The sequence below is a fragment of the Monodon monoceros genome, unplaced genomic scaffold (assembly GCF_005190385.1).
Source record: "Monodon monoceros isolate NGI ecotype Baffin Bay Population unplaced genomic scaffold, NGI_Narwhal_1 Super_Scaffold_8, whole genome shotgun sequence".
Taxonomy (NCBI): Eukaryota; Metazoa; Chordata; class Mammalia; order Artiodactyla; family Monodontidae; genus Monodon; species Monodon monoceros.
The window spans coordinates 43,019,750-43,040,544 of NW_021703785.1; the positions used below are offsets into that span (position 1 = coordinate 43,019,750).

Sequence of the window (20,795 nt, forward strand, 5' to 3'; positions counted from 1 at the left end):
ATATGGCCTTTATTATGTTGAGATAGGTTCCCTCTATGCCCACTTTCTGGAGAGTTTTTATCATAAATGTGTGTTGAATTTTGTCAAAAGCTTTTTCTGCATCTATTGAGATGATCATACGGTTTTTATTCCTTAATTTGTTAATGTGGTATATCACATTGATTGATTTGCATATATTGAAGAATCCTTGCATCCCTGGGATAAATCCCACTTGATCACGGTGTATGATCCTTTTAATGTGCTGTTGGATTCTGTTTGCTAGTATTTTGTTCAGGACTTTTGCATCCATGTTCATCAGTGATATTAGTCTATAATTTTCTTTTTTTGTGATTTCTTTTTCTGGTTTTGGTATCAGAGTGATGGTGGCTTTGTAGAATGGATTTGGGAGTGTTTCTCCATCTGCAGTTTTTCGGAAGAGTTTGAGAAGGATCGATGATAGATCTTCTCTAAAAGTTTGATAGAATTTGCCTGTGAAGCCATCTGGTCCTGGACTTTTGTTTGTTGGAAGATTTTTAATTACGGTTTCAATTCCATTACTTGTGATAGGTCTGCTTATATTTTCTAATTCTTCCTGCTTCAGTCTTAGGAAATTATACCTTTCTAAGAATTTGTCCATTTATTCGTGGTTGTCCATTTTATAGGTTGCCTTCTCTTTTCCTAACTTATGTTGACTTTTTAGCAGCTGTCATCGTATAGCTGGTGCTTAACGTATGCTGCATCAATATGAAGCCACATGGTGGAAAAAATATAAACTGTAGCTAGCTTTCAAGTCTTGCTTCTGCCTCTTACTTTCATTGTAGTGAACAAGCACACAATTATTCTGAGTCAGAATGGAGGATGCAGATTCCATTTTGAGGAAAGGAGGGATTGCATATTAAAATATGTATTATTGCAGCTGGTATTTCATAGCTTAGCAATAATATTTAGTGTTACTATATGTCACAAACTGTGAAGAATCTGAGAATTTATCAAAGTTTCATGATTTCCAAAGCTTTGTGGATGTTGGTAAAGACAAAAGACCATGGGGTCAGAAACAAAGAACGGTTTATTACAGCACTAGTCATAGCTATAGTAAATAATTTCATAGATTACTGATCTCAGGTTCCCACAGGGCAATGTGAAGAGGGCTGGGTTTAATACCTACACACATAGTGCTTTGTATTACTGGAAGGAAATCCTGAATTTAGGGAACCCAATCGTTTTTCAGAATTAGTAAGACTATTTGACCTTTGCTCCAGTTTATCATACTGGACAGTAAACAAATCCATTTGCTTGAGAGGTAGACACTACCTCTACCAAGAGTGTTCATTATATAAATATCTTTGAAAAGATAGTTTGGAACAAAGGTGCTTCATTAGTACTTGTAACTTAGAGTACTTAGTTTCGCATTCTCTTACTTGAAAGTCTTTAGTTGTTTCCTACTTCCTTGAAAGAAACTCTAACCCCCTATCTTGTTCTAGAAGATCCTAAATGATCAGGCCCCAGCATATCTTCTGACCTTATCTAACACCACCATACTGGCCTCTTTCTTCTCTCTCCAACCCATCAACAGCCTTTGCATTTGTTTTTTCCCAGATCATTATCTGGGTAGCTCCTTGACTTTGAGCTTGAATCAAATCAGAAAGGGAAGCCTTATCTGACCACCTAATGTAAGTTAACTGTCCAGGCATTCTATCACATCATTCTTTTAATTTTTTTTTTGTAGTACTATATTTATTAAAGATTTTAATTGTTTATCATCTGTCTTTTCCTCCTGTCCCACCCTATCACACAGAATGTAAACTTGTTTTAGAACTATATCTCTATTTCCCAAGTCTTTAGGTTAGTACCATTTACTATTCAGTCTCTCAGTAAATGTTTATTGCATGGATGGATGAATGGATGAGTTTAATATTCCCTTTATTCTGTGCTTTTTATTCCTCCTTTTTTCTTTGCAATTTTCCTTTTATTGTTTTGATCAATAATACTTTATTTTGTTTTTTTATTTTATTTCTAAAGAAGAACTTGCATTATCCCTAGGGTAAAGAAAAAAGAAGAATATTATAGTAAAGAAGAAATTAAAGCCTCCCCCCCAAAATAACATGCCACCTACTTGCTAAAGTTTAATTATATACTTTTCTACTTAGTTCTATTAGTGATAAACTAGCAATTAGATAACCTGTTTGGATTCATTGGTCCTGAGACTATGGTCTCCACAGAAGAGTGTAATATGATGCCATGCTGTTTGTTGGCACTTTGAAAAATCTATGATTACCTGCTAATTCCCACAAATGCCACATGAGTGGCATTTCTTGATTTGCATAAAACTTTAAAAAATAAGAATGTAACTAATCACATATCTATTGAGATCTTCTTATGGTTCACATGTCATTATTGGTTTTGATGAACAGTCAGAGGGCCTGACTTTGAAATGCTAAATATTTCTTTAGTCATCCTTATGACACTTCTCTCTGTATGAAAGAAATTGTTAAATAATGGTTTGTAATATAAGGTAGCCATTACAAAATTTCAGCTCTTTTCTATCATTTCTTCCGTGATTATTTTTCTCGTACTCAATAGTTTACTTAGCAGAGGAGGTACGGGAGACTGATACATATTCTAGACACTCTTTCGGAAGTATGTATAGGAAAATGGTTTTGATTTGTAAATTAAATGCTCTTTTATCTTTAGTTTCTGTCTTCCTTCTCTTAGTTGATTTCACTAATATGCAGGTGTTTTAAATATAACAGTTGTATTTTTACATACATAACACATTTAACAAAGGTTCATGTGCTAATATTTTAAAAGATTGTGTTACTAATATAAGAAGTAGCCATTACTTAAAGGACATTTAATCACAATTCTACAGATTAATAATTTTCCATTTTCTTTGTGGAATCACTGTGGTTAATATTGATCATTTTCCAAAATTTGTTTGTAATAGCAAGCAATGAAGGACAATTTCAAAAAAAGAGAAGCAGAGGAAAAAGAAAAACGTGCCAGGATAGCCAAAGAATTGGCAGAGAAGGAAAGACTTGAACGCCAACAAAAGAAAAAGCGCCTATTAGAAATGAAGACTGGTGAGTACTATCAAATTTGCTATTTATACTGTGTACACCAAGATTAATATGGGTTACTTTATCAGCAGTTTAATATACTTCTGTGAAAAAGGAAGACATGATCGCTTATTTGTATACCTAAACAGTAGAGCAATTCTTTCTTTTATGGGCTTTCCCCACTTTAGTTTACTAACAAGTAGTGTTTTAATTCTGATATTGGTCATAGGTGATTTTGGTCCTCTGGTGTACTGTTGTAGTTCCATTATATTAGCAGTTCTTTGGCAACTACTTAAATAACCAGTTCTTTGGCTACTACTTAAATAACCAATCTGCAAGAATTTATGTCAGTGAATAAATTAACTATAGGAAACTGTGGGAAATTCTCTGGGACAAGTAACCTGTTTTCTTTAACAAAATACTCTTAAGGAAGGGGAAAATATGATGGATGGGAAACTTACTGATTAAAAGAGACTTAAAGAGACATATCGACTAATTGTAATAAATGAAACTTATATATACTCTGATCCAAACAAATGTAGAAAAAAGTAGTCTGAAAAATTTCAATACTTTATTTTTTCTTGTAGACGTGACAACATTGTTGTGAATATGTTTTAAAGTCTCTTTTAGAGACTCGTACTGAAAGTTTATAGATGAAAAGATATTATATCTGGGATTTCGGTCAAAATAGCCTAGCATGACTGGAAAGTAGGCAGGTGTATAGATGACACAAGATTGGCTGTAAATAATGCGTGGTAAAGTTGGGTGATGGGTACTTGGAGGGTTGGATGTGTTCACTATACCATTTTCTCTACCTTTGTATTTTGAAATTTTCTGTTTTTATAAAAAAAATTATTTTATTTATTTTTGGCTGCGTTGGGTCTTTGTTGGTGCGCACAGGCTTTCTCTAGTTGCTGCGAGCGGGGGCTACTCTTCGTTGCGGTGCGGTGGTTTCTCTTGTTGTGGAGCACGGGCTCTAGGCACGCGGGCTTCAGTAGTTGTGGTACATGCGCTCAGTAGTTGTGGCTCACGGGCTCTAGAGCGCAGGCTGAGTAGTTGTGGCGCACTGGCTTAGTTGCTGTGTGGCATGTGGGATCTTCCTGGACCAGGAATCGAACCTGTGTCCCCTGCATTGGCAGGTGGATTCTTATCCACTGCGCCACCAGGGCAGTCCCTGAAATTTTCTTTATTAAAACATTCTTGGGGGCTTCCCTGGTGGTGCAGTGGTTGGGAGTCCTACTGCTGATGCAGGGCATGCGGGTTCGTGCCCCGGTCCGGGAGGATCCCACATGCCACGGAGCGGCTGGGCCCGTGAGCCATGGCCGCTGAGCCTGTGCGTCCGGAGCCTGTGCTCCGCAACGGGAGAGGCCACAACAGTGAGAGGCCCGCATATAACAAAAAAAAAAAAAACGTTCTTGGAAAAAATTTAAAAGAAAATGTAGAAAAACTACTGTTTTACAGAGACATATATGTATATTTTCTAAAGCTAAAAGTTACCACTAAGTTAGAAGCAAAAGAATTAAGTAAATTGTAGTTATATTTTTACCCTCTCAAAATTCTCTCTCTTCCACCTCCAAGCCACTAAGGATTGCAGAAAACTTTAATTAAAATCCATCAACTTCACTGCTCAATTACCATAGTTTACAACTCAGGGCTGCAAATTCACCTAAGGTTTCCCTGGGGTAAACCGAGATGCCTTTTTTGCCTTCTTTACTTTCACTTTTACAGGCATATTTTATCTTTAATAAAGCAAGCTGAGTATCTTAATGTATTGTACATGTTTCTTCTAGGGGAAAAAATTATCCAAGCACAATTTCTTGTTCACAGGAGTACATTTGAAATTCAGGAAGTGTTCTCAAAAGTATCTGAAAGTGTTAACAAAATGGAGATCAGGAAAACTTAGCAATGATTTTTAAAAGAAACTTCTGGACACCTATTTAAAATAATGTATTACTGCCTAATTTACCAGACATTCTGATATTGAACATTAGCTCATTTTGTGTTGGTTAACAAGTCATCTAGATGAGTTACTTGATGGCAGATTGGCTGTGTACTGTTTGTGGGTTTTACCTAGGGGTCTGTCACACAGAGCCTTTTTAGCAATGAGTCTGGAAAGTTGAAACCTGACAGGAAGCAAAAATTTTAATGAAACCTCACATCCAATGTAATCTTAATAATGTTTTCATTTAAATTTCTATTTCTCCTGAAGGAAGTTTCCATTTTTAAAAATAACTAATTTTATTTTCCAATTTGAAAATAATATTTTCATGTTATAGAAAATCACCTAAAAAGTATTGGATCAAAGACCATTATCCATAATCCAAAGAATCACTGTTAATATTTTGACACATTTTTCCTTCAGTTTTAAAAGCTTGTACCTTTTAACAACGTGAGTTTAGTGTCTCACATTACCTTGCTGAACTTCCTGAATGTTTCATGTTTTACATAACTTGTGATTTTTAATTTGTAATTTGTAATATCTATGTTGTTGCCTCCACTGGATATACCATGTTGCATTAGTCAATGTGAGGTCATAGAAAAATAGTTATTTCCAACTTTTCAGTGTGATATTTATTTATTTATAACTAATTGAAAATGTTTGTAATTATTAGAATATGGAATAAAAAAGGGTAAATATTTTTAAGACTTTTGGTGCATGTTACCAAATTGATTTCCAGAAGCATTATTCTAATTTCACCAACTTTTAATGTTTAGTTAGTTTATGAATGTGTCTTAGTTGAGCATTCTCATTTTTTAAGGGTTTTGTTAATTTAATGGATTAAAAAGTTGTATTTTATTACCTTCACTTGCATTTCTTTGAATATTACTGAATCTGGACATTTTTTCAAGTGTTTATGGTGGATTTGTATATCCTCCTTTGTGAATTGTGCTGTCTTAGTCTTTTTCCTAATTGATTTATGTGTTAGTTTATTATACATCAATATTTACCTTTTAAATAGATTTTCTCAATTTGGCTTTTTATTTTTATATCTTGACATGTGTTTCTTTTTATGTAATGTTTCATTATAATCTTTGTTTTTGTGATTTTTTTTCTATCATCTTTAGGTTTAGAAAATCATCCCTTCAGCAATTTCATATTCTGCTTCAATCTTTTTTTAGTTTAAGTTATTCATAATACTATTCTGCTCCATTTATTTGTAATTCTTTCTTAATCATTCATATATTTGATGTATAATTTTTAATATACTAGGGTCTGTTTCTGAATTCTATCAAAACTGTTCTAAAATTTGACGATCAATTATGGCTAATAGCTGGTTTATTTTGTTTTCAGATAGGTAATTTTATGTTGAGGTTGTTACTTTTCTATTCTTAATTACTAAAATAAATTTGAATATTTTTGATTTTTCAAATAAATTTAAGGAGAGTTTTCTATTACATCTTTTGTAAATTGGAGCTCATCTTATTCGACCTATTGGATTATTTTATGAAATTTTTCTATACTATCTCTTCCCAAACATGGTCTGGAAATTATCGTAGATGGGTTTCAAATAAATGTAAGGCTCTCACTTGATGGGAGCTCCCAAAGCCTTTATATGCAGAGATCCATATGTACCATACATTTCGACATTTTCCGGGAGAGTATTCTTCAAAGGATAGTCTGGCTAACATTGATTTATATAAACAATATTAAATAAATACTTTAATACTATATATTATGTGAATATTTTAATAGATTTAATCAATCATTTGATAAAAGATCATACAGCATTTGATACAATGGAAAGCTATGATGCAGTTCTTTTGAAAATTTTGGAAATCAACTTTGAATTATTTTCCTGTACTGTAGAATTTTAAAGAATTTAGGGCTATATCCCAAATTTCATAGCACCTAAATATATAATTTTCTCACCAAAGTAAAAGACCTCTTCTAAAATCCCAGTAAATGATGATTATTCTGACTGTCTTTAATTTTCCTTTAACCATAACATGATTATTAGCATAGAAAAACAAAATATTCAGTCTCAGTATTAATGTAGTGTTTATAGCCAAGTAAGTCATATAAGAATCAAATATATTATTACTATTTGTTGATACCTTTTTTCATATTTAAAAATAGTACTGTTTTAAAAATAGTACAAATATGAAGTCACCTTTTTCTTTCCATATTAGATGTAGAACATGCTTTTCGTCAATACAGTGTATTATTATGAAAAATATAATTACTATGGTCTTCCATTATTATTTTATTGGTACAGAAAAAATTAATAGCTAGGCCACTTTTGTTTCTTTTATTCATCAACAGTTTTTTTTTTCCTATATGCTGTGATTGCAGTGATAAATAAGGATAAATAAGGTTTCTGCTGTGATGAAGTTTATAATTATAATGAGTGAATCAGACAACCACATATGTAAGATAATTTCAGATTATAAAAAGTTATGAGAAGTAAAGTAAGACAGGATAATGAGATGAAAATAGAGACTGGCTGTGTTGGTGTGTGCTGGAGATGAAATTTGGTCTTCAGAACTAAAGAGAATATTAATGTATATCAAACTTATTCATTTAAAATATTGGTTTTAAAACTCCTTATAAACTGATAGGATAACCAGTCTCATGTATATTTACTATGCTATATATGCTAATAGTAGGAATTTTTTAAACATCTTATTGTGAGGATCAGCTAAAACTTTATATTATTTTTCTTTCTGGGTGTTATATTTTCATACAGAATATGGTATTGCTCTAATCTTTGTAGAAGTTGTTGCCCTGGCTTTCCTTTTTTCAAAAGAATGTAGAAGGGCAAATTGTTCAATTTATAGTAGTGTTTTGCCACCTCTCTGGACCAGGAACTTCTTGTTTTTTCTTATTTCCGTATGTAGAACACATACCCCTGAATGATAGAGAAGGAGAAAAATCTTCACATAACCCTACCCTAAACCCACAGGAAGCTTCCTTCCGTATATTTTCATTACTTTAGTATTTTCACCATGCAAATAAGAACTGTGTTTTTTCACAGATGTACAAATTCTTGTACCATCACCCGAGGCAGTAGAGTAAATTCAATCCCTGCTTTTCTTATCCATCAAAATCACTACTTGCCCTTGGCAAGACAGCAAGCAACTATTTTCAAGTCTACTGTTTATTATCACTATCATTTCAGAATGTTATTTTTGTTAGTAGAATGAAAATAAACATGGGATAGTGGGCTGTTTCCCTAAGAAGAAAAATGAAGCGAGCAGCAAAACTAAGAAGCACAGCATCTTGTATTATGGAATGGCATTAAAAGGTCATTTGTCTCATTTTTGTTTTCTTTAAAAATGATAAGCCTGGAGGTCTCTTAAATATTCACATATGTAGTTGTGGTTATTTCTGTTGAATGATTTGGTATTACATTAAACAAACAAGCAAATTAACTACATTTTCATGATGTCCTTGTTTAATTGGTTGAAGTTTGAATACATTCTCTGAGGTTGATGTTTAAATTTGAATTATTTTTATTTAGAAGATACTGAAAGTATTAAACATCTGATGTAGAAATTAAAGTGTAGACAGTGAAATTTATTTAAAGTGTGTAGCTATCCTTATGTGTGATCATTTCTAGTAAGACAAATAGTGATTTTATGTGATTATGTACAACTTTTTCAAAGCTGCACTTCTGTTTCTTAATCATGGAAATGAATAGGGCGTTTGATAATAGAATTCAAATATTATGCTTTAAGACTTCCTGAGTATTTAAGTTGATTCACTTAATTTTTAAATAGCACATCAGAATGGTCTTGAAATGGACCCAGTGTTGTATAATTATGTTTTGTGAAGGAAGTAAATAAGAGCTTATTTAATGGAGCAATAAAAACTGTATGAGCAGCTTCTATATTTTAGGTTACAATTTGTTTATTATTTATTAGACTTAAATGTCTCATTTGGTACAACTTCAGTCTATTAAATAAAGAGATAATTAGCTTTTAGAAATCTGTTGTTTACCTACATGGCCAAAACTGCTCCTTTGTTTTCCATTCTGCAATTTGGAATAACTAAGCAATTAGGCCTCCATTTTAGAGGAAATACATATTACAGAAATACTATTTGGGAATGTCTCTGCCAGTCTCAAAGTTATGCAATTAATGTGTATACTTGCTTTCAAAGGCTTGACAATTACCGTGCCCTCTACATATATCGTAAAACTTAGATTATTTTCCATAATTGCATATATTCTAGTTTTATAGAGTAGTGCTTTCAGTTTTTTAGCATCTTTTGGCCATTTATGCATATCAAACAGTAGTTTTAATTATTTCTCTACTTAGAAGAATAAATAAATTAGATTGCATTGGCAGTGATTATTTCTCTTTTCTTACCTTCATCTTTTAAGGAATAATAATAATTATAATAATAATAATAAAAGCAACAACACCCACTACTACTGCTATCATTACAACTACCACCACCGTTTTATGTATCACATATTTGCCAGGCTCTGTATGTGTTCATTATTGCATGTAATAGTTGCAGTGATCTTAGAAGACTATTTTTATCAAAGAGTCAGTTAATTCCTTTTGTACATGGTCACAGTTTTAGCAAGAAGTGAAGCCAAGACTCATGTTTTCTGACCAGAGGTCATGTTTTTATTTTTAGTTCTTTAAATTTTTTTAATTGAACTATGGTTGATTTACAATATTGTGTTATTTCAGGTGTACAGCTTTAGATTCTTTTTCATGATAGGTTAATACAAGATATTGAATATAGTTCCCTGTGCTATACAGTAAATCCTTATTATTTATCTATTTTATATATAGTGGTGTGTAGCTGTTAGTTCCATAATGCTAATTTATCCCTCCCCCTTCTCCTTTCCCCTGTGGTAACGATAAGTTTGTTTTCTATGTCTGTGAGTTTGTTTCTGTTTTGTAAATAAGTTGATTTATATTATTGTTTTAGATTTCATCTCTAAGTGATATACTTTTCTCTCTCCATCTGACTTACTTCACTTAATATGATAGTCCCAGAAGTCGTATTTTTAACTATTGTGCTGTTATTCCTTTACCACTGATGACTTAACCATAATGCAGAAAAAAGAGACCAAAACAATTTTAGTAATTGGTGACTGGCACTAGACTATACCTATGTATTGTATACGTTTGTTGAGAATTGTCTTCCCTGAAAACCTGTGAGAAGGACAACTGTCTCTTTAGTGCCATATCAATGGTTTTAAACTAGATAGCCTCTTCCTCTGTCTTGGGAAGTTTTGAGAGAATTGCCAAATTAGGAATGCTTCCCAAATGCTTCAGATTCTACTTTGATTCTTCTGCTTATCCAAAGATTTGTATAACCCAATGCCTAGAACTAGCACCTCCCTGCCCCACTTTTTCTTTTTAATTTTTTTATTGAAGTATACATGATTTACAAGAGGTTTAATTTTTTTTTAATTTTTATTTTATATTGGAGTATAGTTGATTTATAATGTTGTGTTAGTTTCAGGTGTACAGCAAGGTGATTCAGTGATACATATACATATATCCATTATTTTTCAGATTCTTTTCCCATATAGGTCATTACAGAATATTGACTAGAGCTCCCTGTGCCATACAGTAGGTCCTTGTTGATTATCTATTTTATATACGGTAGTGTGTATATATAATCCCAAACTCCTAATTTATCCCTCCCCCCACCCCACATTTCCCCTTTGTAACCATAGCTTGTTTTTGAAGTCTGTGAGTCTGTTTCGATTTTGTAAATAAGTTCATTTGTATCTTTTTTTTTGAATTTTATTTTATTTATTTTTTTACATGGTAGGTTCTTATTAGTTATCTATTTTATACATATTAGTGTATATATGTCAATCCCAATCTCCCAATTTATCCCCCCACCCTCTCCCCACTTTCCCCCCTTTGCATCCATACATTTGTTCTCTACATCTTTGGCTCTATTTCTGCCTTGCAAACTGGTTCATCTGTACCATTTTTCTAGATTCCACATACATGCATTAATATAAGATAGTTGTTTTTCTCTTTCTGAGTTACTTCACTCTGTATGACAGTCTCTAGGTCCAACCACATCTCTGCAAATGACCCAATTTCGTTCCTTTTTATGGCTGAGTAATATTCCATTGTGTATATATACCACATCTTCTTTATCCATTCATCTGTCAATGGGCATTTAGGTTGCTTCCATGACCTGGCTATTGTAAATAGTGCTGCAGTGAACATTGGGGCACGTGTGTCTTTTTGAATTATGGTTTTCTCTGGGTATATGCCCAGTAGTGGGATTGCTGGGTCATATGGTAATTCTATTTTTAGCTTTTTAAAGAACCTCCATACTGCTCTCCATAGTGGCTGTATCAATTTACATTCCCACCAACAGTGCAGGAGGGTTCCCTTTTCTCCAAACCCTCTCCAGCATTTGTTGTTTGTAGATTTTCTGATGATGCCCATTCTGACCAGTGTGAGGTGATACCTCATTGTAGTTTTGATTTGCATTTCTCTAATAATTAGTGACGTTGAGCATCTTTTCATATGCCTCTTACCCATCTGTATGTCTTCTTTGGAGAAATGTCTATTTAGGTCTTCTGCCCCACCCTGCCCCTCTTGAAGGAGGGATTTTTCAATAGTCTAAATAGTTCTGGGCCCAGAGCTCAACAGCTCTGAAAGGGGTGAAAATGTCTTCAGTATTTTCACTGTTTGACCCAGGTTAGAAGTTAAGGACCCAGGGAACTTGCAGTATAGTATTTTTGAAAGGGCACAAACACCTTAGTGTGCTTTACTGGAGCACAAATGCCCTGAGACACCCCGTCTCCACCCCCCATCTCTACCATGTGACATTTTTTTTTTCTGATGGTATTAAGAGACTGAGACCCCATGAATAGTATCAAGGGGTGTCTGGTGGGAGACTTTTCCTAGAGAGTCTCACTAATAGTTATATATATACTATATATAATAGTTATACATATATATAGAAAACTATATATATATAGTTTTCATTTGTATGCAGGAGTCTCTCACTGGAAAACACAGTTTCAATTTGTGGAAACTCATTTAGAGAATAGCTTTTGTGTGCACTCATAGATGGCTTCTCTGTGTAGCTGTGCAAGGCTCACATACCATTTTGTCTCCTTCCAAAATGCCCCAGAGAAGAGAAATTAGGAGAGGAGGCTCTCAGACTTCTCTAGCACAACATATCTTGAAACCTTGATTATTTTTTTTTTTTTTTAACTTTGAGCTATGTGTGTAGTTCTTTGTTAAACATCATTATGTTACATCCTCACACTGATTGGTTTACTGCTCATCCAGTATTTAAAAACCAGGGCTTCCCTGGTGGCGCAGTGGTGGAGAGTCCACCTGCTGATGCAGGGGACACGGGTTCGTGCCCCGGTCCGGGAAGATCCCACATGCCGCGGAGTGGCTAGGCCCGTGAACCATGGCTGCTGAGCCTGAACATCTGGAGCCTGTGCTCCGCAACGGGAGAGGCCACAACAGTGAGAGGCCCACGTACCGCAAAAAATAAATAAATAAAAAAAAATCATTTTCATTGCCCTTTTTATGAATATTATATAATATTAACTACATGCCAAGTAGAAAATAGACTCCAATTTTTGTTGTTTAGGTTTGTTTTGGAGTGAGAGATTAAATGCCAATCATCGGGGAAAAATCGTTTAAATCTTTATTGTATAGCACAGATTTCTTTTACGAATTTTACCAAAGAAATCTTTATATTAACATCACTTATTCATAAATTTTTGTATTACTAAGCCTAGATTCACCCTGTTTATATTCTAGGCAGAAATCATATCAATCAGTAATTTTGATCTTATTACAATATGGAGATGCTATAACTTTGATAACATCAGTTACACTTATTGTACTGTAATTGAGGACTCAATCACAGTAGCATCTTCTTTGTGTATAACATTGAGTACTCCTTAGATAACTATCTCCCTAATCAGTAGTTATTTACACAGTGTACACTTTCCAAGCCGGTGGATTGTTGTCACCATGAGCCCTTCCAAGTCAGATTGCCAGTTCTGAGTGGAATTATTATTTGTATTTGATGGGAAGTTGTTCTCTTCAATTTCAGAGATAGACATTGAATGTTGTCTTATTTCAGGCATAATCACAAATCTCTTTGTCTTTTAACAGACTTATCTTGTTTCTGTAATCTAATGTATTCCCTTTAAACATTTTTTAAACCTCTGTTTTTAACATTTACCCTGAGAAACAGAGTCCTCCATAAACCTCCAATTGTTTTAGATCCATAGAAGATAGACTTTTGAACCTGGTTGTTACCTTAATAGAGTCCAACCCAACAGTTTACACTATATATATACACACACACGTATATATATGCACATATGTATGTACATACATATGTATACATGTATATGTATGTATATGTGTGTATGTATATACATACGTGTGTGTGTGTATAATATATATATACACACACACACACGTACCAGGGATGGTATAAATTTTACCTTTTTTCCAATTGTTATATGTATGTGTGCGTGTGTGTGTGTGTGTGTGTGTGTGTGTGTGTATGCTAGTCAAAAAAACTATAGCAAACAATCAGACAAAATTGCGACCAAAACAGAATTTCTTGGGTCCTTCAAGCAGTTAAATATGTCTACATCCCCTTTTATAATTCAAAAATGCAGGATGCTCTGAAAACCAAAATTTTTAAAGTAACTTTAGTGTCCAAACTGATTTGATGCCAAATCTGCCCTGAACTGATAAGAGGTTCCATCAAATGTGAATATTCATGCTGCAGAAATAATAAAATTTTTAATTAGAGGATGCTGCTCTAAGTTGCTATGGGTGTATTATGATTTTACGGCATATACACCTTTTTGACCTTTCTGCAGTCTGAAAAACTTCAATTCTGAAATATCTGACTGAAGAGGTTACAGATAAGAGACCATGAACTTGAAATTCTCAGTGACTGTCCTCTGTCTCTGTTGAACTGGTTATACTATCCAGTGTACCTCTGGCATAGTTATTCCTACTTCTCTGAATTTATTTCTGATGTTCTCTCTCCCATAAATACCTTTTCTCTAATTCTTAACTGACTGAATCTAACAAAATGTGATTTAACAATTCTTGCATTCTCCAAAAAGTCTTCTCCTAATATTTGCTCTTGATAAGTCTATTTTTTATAAACCATTATAGTCTTGCAAATATAAATTATGTGTAGAATATTTGGTTATCCTCATTTTATTTGCTTTAGTCCTGTGCTTCTAATAGTTTGTGCATTTTTCAAGAATATGGCCTTATGCGTTCTTCTCGTAGGACTTAGCACACTGTGTGCACATAGTAAATACCATGGAAGGCAGTCAGAAGATTTGGCAAACAAATGATACATATTTAATTGGCTGAAAGACATCTCTTCCATTTTGTGTTCAGTTGAGCATATTGTTATTTATATGTAAAGTAAAAATGTAGATCAAACTACAGCCCTTGAGCCAAATCAACCTGCACCTCTTTTTGTAAGTAAAGTTTTGTTGGAAAATAGACACACTCATTTCCTTACATATTGTCTGTGGCTGCCTTTTTGCTACAAGTACAGAGTTGAGTAATTGGGACACAGACCATTTGTCCCATATTTGCTATCTGGTCCTTTACAGAAGAAGTTTGCCAACTCCTAATATAAATAATCTATAGAGACTATTCTTTTGAGTTTTATGACACAGAGTAAAAAAATTGTTCCGTTAACTTTTTTCTTATCTTCCTATAGCCAAAGCATGCATTTGCAAAATGGCTGATCTGTGTTGCAAAACGAGGATCTAGTAGTTAAATGAGTAAAAATATTGACACAAATCATGGTAATTGTTAGGGAAAACTTAATCTTTCAACACATTTCCAACAGCAGAAAAATTACCTGACTTTTAGATTCTGTTAATTTGAAATGGAAAGTTGTGCACTTGAACTTTTGAAATGCTAACAAGAGCCTGGGCTGTCAATTGTTCCAGTAACCAACCTAGCACAACCATTGTGCTCCTATCCTTTTATCCCAGCTTTTGTCCCCAGTATTTCTGTACTATTGTTTGTATATCTTTTGAGATGAAAATATCAATGTGTCAAAAGGTCATAGGGGGAGCCAGCTTTTTCTTTATTAATAGGCTGTCTCTTTTCTCTTCCTATTTTTGGTCATTTTGACATTAAATCCTTAAAGTTGAAGGAAATCCATTCAGTGGTGTTGAACTTGGTCATGAAGGTTGCTCAAAGTCTGAAGTGATTATCTTGCTGAGTAAAAGAGGAACTCAATAGTATTTGGCTTTTGATGATAAATAAGTATACCCTAGGGCAGACTGGGAAAATTAAGCAGAGAAACTGAATATTTATGTGTTAGTTGAAAGTGGTATAAATAGGCACTAGTGTTTAGATGAAATTAGACATTATTTTGTGATAGGATTTTAAAATATTGTTTCCTGAATAGCTTCCTTCCTCAGGTACCCAATGTTCTTCAAGAAAATTAGAAGCAGCATAATATTAACGAAGTCAACCTCGAGGGCAGCCTTAACACAGGAGAGGATGCCCCAAGGCAGGAAGAATTTGACAGACTAGTGTAATACAGAAAACAGATGACTGACTGTTTTTGGAACAAGCAACTCTTGGGAGACATTACTGGCTAGAATAAATTGTGTCACCATAGAACTTTCACCAGTAATTATCATTAATGGGTAAAAGTGACAGTAATTTTAGTAATATAATCCTTTGAATGTTCATTTTTAAACTATTAGTGGTATTCATGCAGCAACTCTTGCAAAGTGGAAACATTTTTTGTCAAATTAGTGTTGAGTCAGAGGCTCCATCACTAACTTTCAAGAGGGTTGTGTAAAGGATCACTGCATTAGGAGGCTGGATAGTCTCCCTCCAAAGCCATTCCCACTCTGATTCTTTGACTTGCCGTTAGTTCTAAGCTTCTAAATGTGCAACAGTTCCTCTTTTTTAAGTTAACTCAGAATAGCCTTCAAATGTCATAAAGTCAAGAAGATTGGTGAACAAAAGGGACTCTCTGTATTCAAAAGCTAAGAATTAAGAAAAAGGGGTTTTTTCTATTGCACTTCAGATATATTTTATAACTATTGATTGTGTTAGTGCTGAATTGCAGTTATTAGCTCGTTTCCAGCGGATATTCTCAATGCTAATTAGATTATATTTTCTGTTGGTTTCATGAGTGAATAAAAGTACTTTCTTTTCATTTTCTTTGCCCTCCATTATTTATTTTAAATGGAACAATGTTAAGCTCTCAAAAAAACATGGCAACTTTTGATAGTAGTCGCTCACTATTTCTTGTTTGCGTGGAGTATTTTCATTAGATAGATATTAAATCAGTAAGTAAATAAATAGATCTATTAAATGTTTTAATAGATGATTCTACCATTTTGCTGTGCCTCTATCATTATCCTCCGATTTCAACTTTGGTAGATGAAAATATCATTTATGATCATTGGAAGCACCCTTCATCCTTGCAGAAAGACCCTAATGTTGCTCACCTTCCCTGTAGACTGCAGCCCTTGGAGAGCTTTTCCATGGGATGCTCAAGGAACTTGGTCCAAGGAAACATGGGGTTGGGGTTATACTGTGTCCTAACTGATTTTCCCATTTCACTTTTCTGTGCCCAGCATTGCAGTCTGAGGAAGTGATGTTTCCTAAATCATCTGCTGGGATTGAACATAAAATGGCTTCATGTTATATTTGGAGGCATAGTAGGGAGTTTATGAACTATTTCTTCTCTGCCTGGAAAATTAGAAGAGCCCAAATGACATCCAGCTTTGTTCAGAACTACTGCACTCATGTCATAAGGGAGAGCTTGGGAAGGAGTGTTGTTTTTCCAATCTTTCCTCCTCCCGGGGAGGAAATTCCCATTTTATGTTTGGCACCATCCTATTCCTAAAGCAGTGCACTTTGGTGGAATAGAAATGGAATACCAACTCAGTTGCCATCTATCAACTTTAAAAAGAGAAAGGTAAGAGGAGAAGGGAGAAATATCTGCAACAGTGTTTACATTGTTAGAATCTGAGGAACTCTTCAAGGTAGAAAAATTTCCATCTGAGAATTACAGCTTAGCTAAGGGAGGCCTGTGTGTGTGTGCATGCTTTTAGCCTTCTCCAATCTGAGGTCAGTTAATTATGAAAATAAAAATCAAAAAATTTGAGAATTTGTTGTATTCCTCGTAAAAACTTATCAGAGGCCTCTTTGGAGTAAAAGGTTTATCTCATTTCACTAATAGATATTTGTCTTCTATAAAATGTGAAAAAAGAAGAAAATGACATTTGCTATAGTTATTTGGAATGATACTTCAATTAATGTTCTGATTTAGCTGAAAAAATCTGCTTCTTTATACATGAAAATCAAACATACTATTATTTCTCAAGAAATCTCACAAAAATAAAATTCTTTCATACAAAATTAGTCATGTTTAAAAAAACAATAAACCTTTCAAAGTGAGTTTCTGTTTCTAATATAGTATCTTTCCCTAGCAGGTATTCAATAAGCACTTTTAAAATATTTATGGAATTCATGTCTGCAGGACAAAAATTCCTCAATTGTACATATTCTATTTGAGCAGACTCACTTAAAGGTAAATTGACCCAATCCTAAGATGAGATATGACATCTGTCATGTTTGTTTTGTTTTGTTGCTTTTATAGTATTGGTAGCAAATAGGTATTTCAGTCAAGAGAACAAATCCATGTGTAATATTTCTATAGATGTAATAGAAATATTACACGCAAAGATGTAATATTTCTATAAATGCAGTTTAATTTCTGACTCTGAACCACCAGCCTGCCTAATGGTAAACAACTTAGTCAATTCTCTGTCTCTGTGTGTTTTAGCTCAGTAATTCCAGTGTAGAATTCAGTTATTCATGTTTGAAATTCCCTGCCAAGCTCTCTCCCTAAAGGGGACCCCAAGCTTGAAAGTCGGCTTGGGGTACACATCTAAGAATGTGCATTCTTCTTGGTTCTGTTCTTTCTGGGCCCAGAACACCCTCCATACTTCCACATAATTTCTCCTGCCTGCTTTTGGTAAAGGTGATGTCTGTTTTGCTCTTGAATGGTGATGCCGGAGATCTGTCAGATTGCTCATAGATACCTACCTCCTTTGCTCCCTGACATTGGTGATTCTCAGGAGTATATCCACGTTCTTTGGTTGGACTTTCTCTCTAACTTCCTTTCTTCCCAGCTAGTGCCCATAGGGAGTTCCTGTGTTCCTCCCACAGCTCTCAAGTCCTAGGGGGGCTTCTGCAGCCCTCTTGTGCCTAGACTTGTTCCCGGGCCACCTCTCGGGAGCACACGGTGCATCCGCACGATGCTTCCCTGGATCCGCCGCTCTCCCAGATCTGCTCGTTGGACACAAGATGCTCCCACTCTTGGATTCCACTCTCTGTGACTCCATGGGAAATTCTGCCCTTTAGTCCCATATCCTTCTGGAATGAGGAGCAGTGTGCTGGGATCCTATGCTGCATGGACTCTCCTCATTTTCTAGTCTCTCTCCCAGCAGATGGGGGCATCTTTTTCATTTATAACCCAAGTATGGGGACTTCCCTCGTAGTCCAGTGGTTAAGACTCCACACTTCCAATGCAAGGGGTGTGGGTTTGATCCCTGGTCAGGGAACTAAGATCCCGCGTGCCACGTGACCAAGAAAAAAAAAAAACCCAAGTATGTGGTTTGCGTCCTCTCCTATGTGGATAGGCCCTATATTTTAAAGGTCCTTTTGGCTTCCACATTATGGTGGAAGAAGGGAGGTGGGCTGATATCTGAGCAGTAGTGGTCAGACCTCTACTGGTACTTAGAAATCCAGAGTCTTGAATTAGGTGGATACCAAGTGAACACAAACTGAAATAAGTCAGGGCTTCCACTGAGCCTTCCAATAAGCCTTGGAATCCACTGGGCTAAATTAAGACACAGAGCCATCAAATTCATATTTGGACAGCAATAAACAGTGTAGCAGGCCTGGAATGATCGTTGAGTAGAGCTGTGGGGAAAGGTGAAGCTAAATTGGAAAACTGGGGAGTGTGCTGTTTTGGGTTTCTGCTTCATCCTCCAAGGGCATTGTCTTCTTTTAGAGAGATGGATCTCATGGCAAAAAGGCAGATGGATGAGTATATGTAGAGGGAGTAGAAAGGCTGAGACCAGTTAGGAATCTGTTGCAATTTTGCAGGAGTTAAATGCCAAAGGCCCGAAATGTACTGAAAACGGGAAGACAAGATAGATTGGAAAGGCAGTTAGAGGTAGTACCAATAGGTCTGTGTCGCTGATTCGGTGTGGGGAGGCAGGGAGAAACTTCCACGACAGGGTGGATGATGCCTATACTAGCTTTAGGACACGTTGAGTTTGCATCTCCAATTTAAAGCCTTTTTATTTGGGGGGTAATTTTACCTGAAAGGGCCTGGCATAGATTATGAAACACAACAACTGCACATAAATGTTAGCTTCTTTCTTAGAGGAAAGAAACAAACTTCTTTGTTAACAAAGACAGTTTAGGTGTTTTAGTAACTACACTAACCAAGAACATTTAAAAACAAATCATGTTAGCTCATAAGGATAAGCTGGGGGCACCCTTCCCCTGGAGTCTGACAGAGGCTTGGGATGCCGGTAAAGTAAGACAGAGAATGTGTCCCATTCTCCCCTTTGAAGGAAAATGGGTCACTCCTCCTCCTTCCACTTCAGCTGGTATCAGCTCAGATATTCAGTTCCAAGGCTCTGGGATTCTCAGTATTAAAATTTGTTTTCTTGTTTATTTACCTGGCATATGCGATGTTTCAGTATTTTGTGATTTTTTTAAAGCATTAATCACACCTTATCTAGCATAACAAAAGACATTCCTAAGGTTCCTGTGTGATTTGCTCTTGTGGTTTTAAATTTCTGACCAAAAATTTATAAAAATTGGCAGTGGAGTGCCTTCCTTCATTAATAGAATTATTACTGTAATGGTGAAAAATATCCTTCCTATCAAAATGTTGCCTTCATTTAACAAATATTTATTGAACACATATTATGTCACGGCACTATAAAATGAGCAAACATCCCTGCCACTTGAGGGCTTGTATCCTGGTGGAGAAGACAGTGTTTAAGATAAATATACTATAGTGTTAGAAGTCAGTAAGTTCTGAGGAGAATAAAATAGAGCAGGGTCGTGGGGACTGGAAGCGTGGGAAGGAGTAACATTTTATATAGGGTAGTTTTTTTAATTTGCCCCAGTTCACCATGTTGTGGACAGTGCTGTTATCCCCTTGGACTATGAGCAGCCTGGTACAGTGCTGAGTGGCCCAGCCTAGTGGTCAGCGTGACCAGGTTTGCAGACCAGGTAGCTTCCCAGAACAGAAGTCTTCTCATCCATAAAATAAGGTTCCTTTGGCCTCTGAAATCTCATTTATATTCTGCAAATTAATTTTTAAGTAAAAAAGCAAACCTTGTTAGAGCCCAGGCAATCAAACTTTGTTTAGTTCTCCACTCACTCATTCTACAACACTGTCCTCTATTAAAATACAAACTCTATTATGGTAAGACTCTTTCCATTTGGCAGTAAATAGGAGTCTTCTCTCCATGTGCAGTGTATTGTTTTTGTTTTGCTTCCCATTTGGTTATAGGACAAATGTATTTGAAAGTTAACCTGTTTCGAATGTTTTCTCCACATTTTTGATCAGTAAAAGAGAGACCTGAGTTTAGAAAAACTTACTGATATGGGGAACTTAGGGAAATACGTATATATGCAGATATGTATGTATGTATGTATATGGACAAATCTTTTCAGTAATGAATTGTCTCATGTCAATTACTAGTTTGCTTCTATGCTATCTTAATTTTCTGA

At 35.0% G+C, this 20,795-nt stretch overlaps 1 protein-coding gene across 5 annotated transcripts in view; it reads left to right on the plus strand.

The window, feature by feature from the left end:
- The window catches only part of DIAPH3 (diaphanous related formin 3), a 548,620-nt gene that overhangs the window by 370,469 nt on the left and 157,356 nt on the right, over positions 1–20,795 (plus strand). For all 5 annotated transcript variants that reach the window (XM_029210108.1, XM_029210109.1, XM_029210110.1 and 2 more), the window contains one exon: positions 2,924–3,059. In XM_029210108.1, coding sequence (XP_029065941.1) covers positions 2,924–3,059 — 136 coding nt within the window. The remainder of the gene's footprint in view (positions 1–2,923; positions 3,060–20,795) is intronic.